The 8,178-nt window shown below is 43.4% G+C and overlaps 1 protein-coding gene and 1 long non-coding RNA gene across 3 annotated transcripts; both read right to left on the reverse strand.

Moving 5' to 3' along the window:
* Nucleotides 1-1,155, reverse strand: LOC139033489 (uncharacterized; the record flags this gene model as incomplete). Its single annotated transcript, XM_070462702.1, has 1 exon — nucleotides 1-1,155. A coding segment is annotated over one exon (957 nt), but the record flags the coding sequence as incomplete, so codon positions are not given.
* A 323-nt stretch (nucleotides 1,156-1,478) lies between these two features.
* On the reverse strand, nucleotides 1,479-3,267 carry LOC139033492 (uncharacterized). Of its 2 annotated transcripts, none has more exons than XR_011486048.1 (2): nucleotides 2,492-3,267; nucleotides 1,479-1,520 (listed from the first exon to the last, which is right to left on the reverse strand). It is a non-coding gene; the product is annotated as an uncharacterized lncRNA (long non-coding RNA). The 2 variants fall into 2 exon arrangements; XR_011486047.1 differs by having other exon boundaries at nucleotides 1,479-1,536.
* Between the last annotated feature and the right edge of the window lie 4,911 nt (nucleotides 3,268-8,178).

An 8,178-nucleotide genomic window follows, 5' to 3' on the forward strand; every position in this document is an offset into this window, starting at 1 on the left:
TTTACTTTTCGTTCTGTGGTCCAACAATATCTTTTTGTCCCCGTGGCTCCTTGTACTATGCTGGTTTTCTTAGACATTGGTCCCAGCCTTTTATTTAAAAGAGTGTTGGGCGCCAGTATCTACCATGAAGCCAACGGGTTTCCCCTCCACATTTATGGTTACCCAGGACTCGGGGAGGGGTGCCGAGCCTTGACTCCCCTAGTCACTGTCTTCTCCCATGTATAAGGCCCGATTTTCGGGGGAGACTTTCTCCCTCTGGGCCATTCCTTTCCTTGAGTCTCTCTTAGAGCACTCGGTTTTCCAGTGCCCCAGTTCCTTGCAGTAAGCACATTGATCTTTCTTTAAGGTCTGTCTTTCTAGCTTCTCTTTCTTTCCCGCTTGTCGGCCCCGAAGCTCCCTCGCTCCTGATCCGGTTCTCATCCCCGCAAAAAGAATCTTGGCTAGCTCCTTCTGGTTCTTCTGGTTCTCCCTCGTCCTATACTCCCTATCTTCTTTCCTGATCTTTTCTGCTAGTTCTCTCTCCTCCCGTCTAATCCGTTCTTCCCTTTCCTCTGCAGTCTCTCTGTTATTGAACACTTTCTCAGCTGCTTTCAATAAGTCCTGTATTGTCTGCTCTCCTAGCCCCTCTATTTTCTGCAATTTCTTTCTGATGTCTGGAGCTGCCTGGTTTACAAATGCTAGTATCACGGCGGCGCGCGATTCGTCAGCCTGGGGGTCCATGGGTGTGTATTGTCTAAAAGCTTCCATTAGCCTCTCTAAGAAGGCTGCCGGACTTTCAGTGGGCTCTTGCCTCACCAGATTTACCTTTGCCAAATTGGTTGGCTTCCTTGCTGCAGCCCTCAGGCCAGCCATCAGAGTCTGGCGGTACACTCGGAGACGCTCCCTACCTTCCGCCCGCTCGAAATCCCAGTTAGGTCGCAGCAAGGGAAACCCCTCGTCCACGAGATGAGGCTGAGCAGTAGGTCTCCCGTCGACCCCGGGGACTCGTTTTCGTGCCTCTGCCAGGATTCGCTCCCGTTCCTCCGTGGTGAAGAGTACCTGTAACAACTGTTGGCAATCATCCCAGGTGGGGTTATGAGTGAACAGAATAGAGTCTAAGAGGTCAATGAGGCCTTGGGGCTTCTCCGAGAAGGGGGGTTTTGTGTTTTCCAATTGTATAGGTCACTCGTGGAGAAGGGCCAGTACTGATAAGTCCGCTCTCCGTTTGGGTTGGCTGGTCCCACCCGGACGGGGAGCGCCTGAACAGTGGATGACGGTAACTCTGGGTCCCCAGGGTCTTGCATACTCCTATCTCCCCTAGTCCTTCCCCGGGTCCCCAGTGCTGGTCCTCCCTCGTGGTCGCCCCTTGCCGCCCTTCCTGATCCTTCCCCTCCACCCGGGGGTTCTAAGGGGGGTACGTAAGGGGGGGGTCTTGCTTCTGTTTCCAAGTCTATTAGGTTTGGGCAAGAGGCATCCTGAAAGACCGGTTTTGAGCTCTCTTTCTTCTTAGTTTCTTCCGAAGTGAGTTCCATCACCAGGACCTGTGGATTAGAAGTTCTGTGGACGAAAGGTTTTAACCAGTTAGGTGGGTTTTCTACCAGATCTTGCCAGACCACGATATAAGGGACCTGGTCTGGATGGCCCCAGGGGTCTGGCGCCATTATCTTTTCTTTCACCGCCTGTATTATGGAGGGCTGAAACGTACCCTCCGGGGTCCATCCGACCTGGAGGGTAGGCCATTCTGCAGAACAAAAAGTTGTTAATTTACTTTTCTTGACTGACAGAGACAAGTTATGAGCCCTGGCTCTCACATCCGGAAAATGATCAGTCATGAGAGAGAGTGGAGTAGATTCTCCCTGACCCATAGTTAAGGAACAAGTGGTATGGAAGAAAGGGAGAGAGAGAAGTCAATGAGAACAACCACCAAAAATCCTATCAGGAGTGGTGGCGGCCAAGAGGTTGGGCTTATGGTATGCTTTTGGAACTGTTTATGTGCCTGCGTCGTTGCACGGAAGTTTTCTTGCTGGGGGCGGGCACCCTAGGGGTTTCTGGCCCGTTCCGTGACCCCCTTATCCTTTCACGGGAGTCTTCAAGTGGCAGGCGCCCTAGCGGCTCTTAAGTGCCTGACCCGTGCCCACACCAAGAATTTTAGGCCACGTTCTCAGTTTGAGATATTAAGGGGGAGCTTCACCCGGTCGGGCTCTAGTTACTTAGGCTCACTTTTGTTGGGCCTTCAGAGTCCACCAGAGTGTAGCCCTGGCCAGGACTCATCAATTGCCCCCACAATCGTTCGCCCGTTCACTGAAGCTCCCAAAGAGATTAGGAAATTGAGACCAGATCAGACAAAACGAAATAGCAAATGATACACCAAAAGAAGACAAGAAGCGAGACAATGCCGGCACTCACACAAACACGGAGCGGCGTAGACAAACACACGGACAGACAATTGTCGGCCGACACCCAAATGCTAGGTTTCTGGGGGGTGCACTCCCCCGTAACAGACTCAACTTACCAAACAGTGTCCACTGGTCAACTGCCGCGGGATCAGGGGACGAAAGACCCCTTTCTCCGCAGAGCCGGTCGCCCTCCAGCGTTTTCGCTGGCCTTGGTCTCACACCGGCAGGAACGTTCCCTTAGTCCTGCACCAGTTACCTCCCTGCTCTCCTAGCAGGCCCCGGTTTTACACTGGATTTCCCTGTACCAGTTACCTCCCTGCTCTCCTAGCAGGCCCCGGTTTTACACTGGATTTCCCTGACCTGACTGGGTACCGGTACCGTTCGGATTCTTCCTTCTGTCTCGGGAGGTTTCTCTCCTCGCCAAGGGATCCCGGACGAGCCCCCAAATGTTATGCCCGATGTCCGAATCCCCGAGCGGGAAGAGAGAAAGCTACCAAGAGACAATGCAAAACGCAAGAAGGAAGTTTATTGCTAGCTCGAGCTAGGGCCCCCGCTGTGTCCAACGCAGTGGCGCACAGGCTGAGAGCCCCGAGCCCGGTTTTCTACCCATATTTATAGAACATCCAATTTCAAACATAAGCAGGGGTCATTTAGCGAAGCGGATTGGTTACATGTTCGCGGGGGTCTTTTCATTGGTCAGACATTCGCGCGCGCGGGATCTTTCCGTAAACAAGTTCTGATTGGCTGTATCTGGGTGGCCTGATAGTCTCTGACTGGTTGTGTCTTGGTGACCTGATAGTCGCCTTAGTTGCCAGGGTGAGGGCCTGGTCTTCCTGCTTCTGCCTCCTATCATGGCGTTATGTTTGCTCTTCCTACATTCCGTTTGTTCTTCCTACAAAGTTAAGTCCTTTCTAATGTATTGGTGTTTGGAGGGGCCCCTTTGAGAAATAATCAGATTGTTAGGTAGTTAGAATAGAAAACAGGAGTCCAAAATGGCGGTGGCTAAAAGACAAGGAAGGGAAAAGCCTGTGAAAATAGAACAAAGGAAGGTCAAAGGAAGGTCAAGGACCTGAGTGAAGACCTCAGGTAGAACCAACAGCACTCCTGGCTAAGCCCAGTTTGCATAGGGCAGGCCCAGGGGGAGGAAAAAACATATAAAAGGAGGAGCCAAAGCTCTTTCTCTCCCACTCTCCCCCGCATGTGCGCTCTTTCTCTCTCTCTACACTCCCCCACCCACCCCCCAAATCACTCCTCCACTCTCTTCTCTTCATGTCTTTGGGTTGGCATGCCCTCACGCTTCAAGGATGGATTCTCCTGCTATCTTCTAAATAAAATAGAGCTGTAACACTGATTTGTCTAAGAGCTATAACATGGTTTGTCCAAGACCCGAGAGCTGTGACGTGCTGAGGGCTTTAATGTCCATCACTCCAAATCTTTGTTGTGACGAGACAGAACTGAGGAGCATACCCTCACCTGACAAGATCATGAAGGTGGTGCCCTTATAAATGGGATCGATGCCTTTACAAAGAGACCTCGAGAGCTCATGTACCCTTCTGCCATGTGAGGACACAGGAAAAAGATGAGCATCTGTAAACTAGAGAGGGGCCCTCACCAGATATGGACTCTTTCAACTCCTTCCTTTTGGATGCCCAAGCATCCAGAACTGTGATAAAATAAATATGCATTATTTAATCAGTTTAGCATTTGGTATTCTGTAACAGCAGTTCAAGTATACCAAGACAGAAATATAGTGAACTTTTGAATTTGTGTAGTTATTTCAAGTGATGAGATGAGCCTCTTTGTTAATTTTCTATGTTCATTGATCTATAAGCTCCCTGAAGTCAGGAAAACTTACTTAATTATCTTTGTATTCTCTGTTCCTTGAATAGTGTATGGGACATAGAATCGACTCTATAAACTTTGTCAGTAATTGACTTCTTGATCTATTGGAGTGAGAATATTTACTGATAAGTTCTGATTAACTTTCTACATTAAATATGCAGGCACATATATATATATATACATATTTAGTTTTATTTGAAATTTGCTACAAATATTTACTTATGTTTTTAATGTGTTTTTTATGTTACAGTCATGAGTGTTTTAAAATAAATGTGTCATTTTAATATTTTTTGCTTTTATATTTCTATTGCCATATCTCTTTTGGAAAATTCCATTTCCTTCAAGTGATTTGATACACTTTAACCACTTTTTAAAAAATAACTTTTAAAAACACTTTATGAAAGTGAAAGTCATGTCTGACTCTCTGTGACCCCATGGAATGTAGTCCATGGAATTCTCCAGGCCAGAATACTGGAGTGGGTAGCTGTTCCCTTCTTCAGTGAATCTTCCCAACCTAGGAATTGAACCCAGATCTTTCCCACATTGCAGGTAAATTCTTTACCCACTAAGTCCAAAAACAATCTAAAATTTATTTTCATTTGTCATGGACAAAGATGTAAGTCTATTTTCCCTAAGAAGGTAAAATAGTCTGTCAACATAATGATTCATTTCACATAGTTTGAAGAGTTTCTATTCAGTATGTCATGCTTTATACCATCTAAGATGTTCAATTCTGGGGCACTTTCTCCACTTCTCCATCTCCTCTCCCACATTTCCTTTATCCTCTAAACTTTAGGGTCATTTTGTAAAGTTTGAAAACTTTTCATTAAAAACATATTTAGCATGTCATTGCTAAATATGGTTAGTCTTACCATTCTCCAGGGGATCTTCTTGACCCAGGAATCAAACTGGGGTAACCCTGCATTGCAGGCAGATTCTTTACCAACTGAGCTATTCTTTAGCACCTGGAAGTTCAGCATGTCATAGCACAACATAATTATTTTGAAGAAACTGGCATGTTTTAGTATTTTGTTTTCCTATCTAGAATAAATACATACTGTGAAGGATTAAATGATATCTCAAGAAATATTTTAATCATCTCCTAAAAGTTAAGACAGCTCTTGCTTTTTGGCTTCCTTTATGAAAAAGAGGGTTTTTTGTATACCTTTGATTCATGTTTTCAATCATCTTGTCAGAAAGATATTAAGTGTCTTTTGCTGGCCTGAACTAAAGCACGATTCTCAAAGCCATGGGAATATGTCTGTATCCAAGCATTCATTGATCTGTATTCAGCAATATACAACTAGGTATGCTTCCACACAGTCAGATCTGTATCCAACTTTATGAGATTGTGACCACTTGTATATACATATTCAATATTATATGTTTTTATTGAATTGCATGTATGTGTCTATACGTAAAAATAATCAGGTCTGTATAAAACAACACATTGATCAGTACTTGATTACCAATAAGGATCCATTTGTTTATGTATATGTTTTTGAAATGATCACACACAGCCTTGTATCTTTCCATTCACTGCTCTGTATCTGATCATATACATTTAGGCAGAAAGTGGCTGAACGATTCTTCTGTCCCAAGTGGCATGAATCAAGGTCATTCTTTGGTAATCAGCATATTGCTGGGCTTTTAGAGAAGGTCCAAGATGGCTGCACTTACATGAATGGTGCCTTGGTAGGGATGGCTGTAAGATGGGGCCCTCTGGGTCTTTTTTCCTTTTCCGTGTAGATACAGGGCTTTGTAGACAGTGTCTAACAAGTGAGGTTGCCAACTTGTAAAAAAAAGTCATCTCAGGACTCTCAGAGGGTGAAGGTAAAAACTTTATATTAGTTAAGTCTCATCTCATCATATCAACCTGACGTCCCAGATCTCAACTTCTAAATCCAGACTCCTTCTGCGTGTTGAAGGAAACAATCAACAAAATGAAAAGGCAACCTGAATAATTAGAGAAAATATTTGCAAACCTCATATTCATAAGCAGTTAATATCTAAAATATATGAGGAATTTTCACAACTAAATAACATAAAAACAAATAACCTGATTAAAAAATGGGAAAGGAACTGAATGAATATTTCTCCAATGAAAATATAGGAATGGCCACAGGAGAATGAGAAGGTGCTTGCCATCACTAATCACCAGAGAAATGCAACTCATAACAAAAAAGAGACCACCTTTCATCTGTTAGGATGGCCATATGAGATCTATATGAGACAAACAGTTTTGGTGAGGATGTAGAGAAAAATGGAACTATACTATTAATGGGAATATAATTTTTTTCAGTCACTACAGTGAACATTAGGGAGGTTTCTCAACAATGAAAAATAAAGCCATTGTATTATGCAATCCTGCTTTTGTGTATATAGTCAAAAATATGAAATCGGGAATCTGAAGGGTCATCTCTACTCCCATGCTCATTGCAGCGTTATTCACAATAGCCAAGATATGGAAAAAACCAAATGCACATTGATAGATGAATGGATAAAATAAATATTATATATATATATATATATATATATATATATATATATATATATATATAATGGACTTCATTTAGCAATATAAAAGAAGGGAATTCTGAAATTTGTGAAAACATAAAGGAACTTTAATGGCACTATGCCAAGTGAAATAAGCAGAAATAGAAAGACAAATACTCTATGATCCCACTTATAGGTGAAAAGAAGAAAATCAGATGCAGACAAAAGAATGTTGATTGCCAAGGGCTGGAGGATGAGGATTAAAAAATGCCATTCAGTTCAGTTCCGTTCAGTTGCTCAGTTGTGTCTGACTCTTGGCGACCCCATGAACAGAAGCATGCCAGGCCTCCCTGTCCATCACCAACTCCTGGAATCCACTCAAACCCACGTGCATTGAGTCGGTGATGCCATCCAACCATGTCATTCTCTGTCGTCTCCTTCTCCTCCTGCCCTCAATCTTTTTTATGGGTGTTTCTTCTTTTTGCTTTTGGTAAATTAATAGAAAATTCAGCACTGATTCTTAAACTTCCCCAACTCTCCCTGTCCATGTATCTATCTAAGTATATCTATTCCTTACAGGCTGTACCACAGATTATGTGAAAACAAGGTTTCTGACATGTAGGTAATATGAAAAAATTTATTTCATTCAAGTAACTCATATGAATTATTTGAAAAATAAACAATAAAACAATGGAAAAAATATACTCTATAATAATTAAACTATGGGTTTATTGTTGTTCTTCCTATTGGCTGTGTTCTTGCTCTGCTAACCACTTGCCCTGGGGCTTTTCAACATTGATGCCACCTGCCTGGTGAGTGATATTTGCACCCACCACAGAATGGTGGATTCTAGAGGGATTCCAACTAGAGGAATCCAGTTAGGGAGGGATTCCAACATCCTCCTAGTGGGAGGATTCCAACATGATGCTTGCCGGCATCATGTCATTATCATGGGATAGCTACCCCAAATGTTTGCTACCAGTATCTATGTTCCCAAAGTGAAACTCAATTTTCTTTTATGTTTCTTGGATGCTCTGTCCATTATGAGCAATTTGATCTGACTCAAGCTCTTTTCAGATTTCTATTTCATATTGGACTGGATGTGACTTTTAAGGTTGGAGTCACTATTTTCCAAAGCCCCCTGGCTCTCTGAAAAGGAATCCCCACTGGCTTACAAAGTCATATATTTTAGGGGAGATCACTTCCCAGTGTAGGAGTCCTGAGCTAAGTAACTCTATGTGGGGTTCAGAACAATTTCTTCCTTTGGGAAAATATCTGCAACTGGATTATCACCCTAGGTTTATTGCCCACTTGAGGTATAAGACTGGACTATACCGTGTATCACTCACTACTCTATGTCTTGTCATGGTTCCTACTTTATATATTTTAGTAAAAGATCTGCTAGTCTTCAGGTTATTCTCATCAGCAGTGGCTCCTAGATAGTCATAATTTTGGTCTTTCCTTA

This window comes from Odocoileus virginianus, unplaced genomic scaffold, assembly GCF_023699985.2.
Source record: "Odocoileus virginianus isolate 20LAN1187 ecotype Illinois unplaced genomic scaffold, Ovbor_1.2 Unplaced_Scaffold_11, whole genome shotgun sequence".
NCBI classification, from domain to species: Eukaryota; Metazoa; Chordata; class Mammalia; order Artiodactyla; family Cervidae; genus Odocoileus; species Odocoileus virginianus.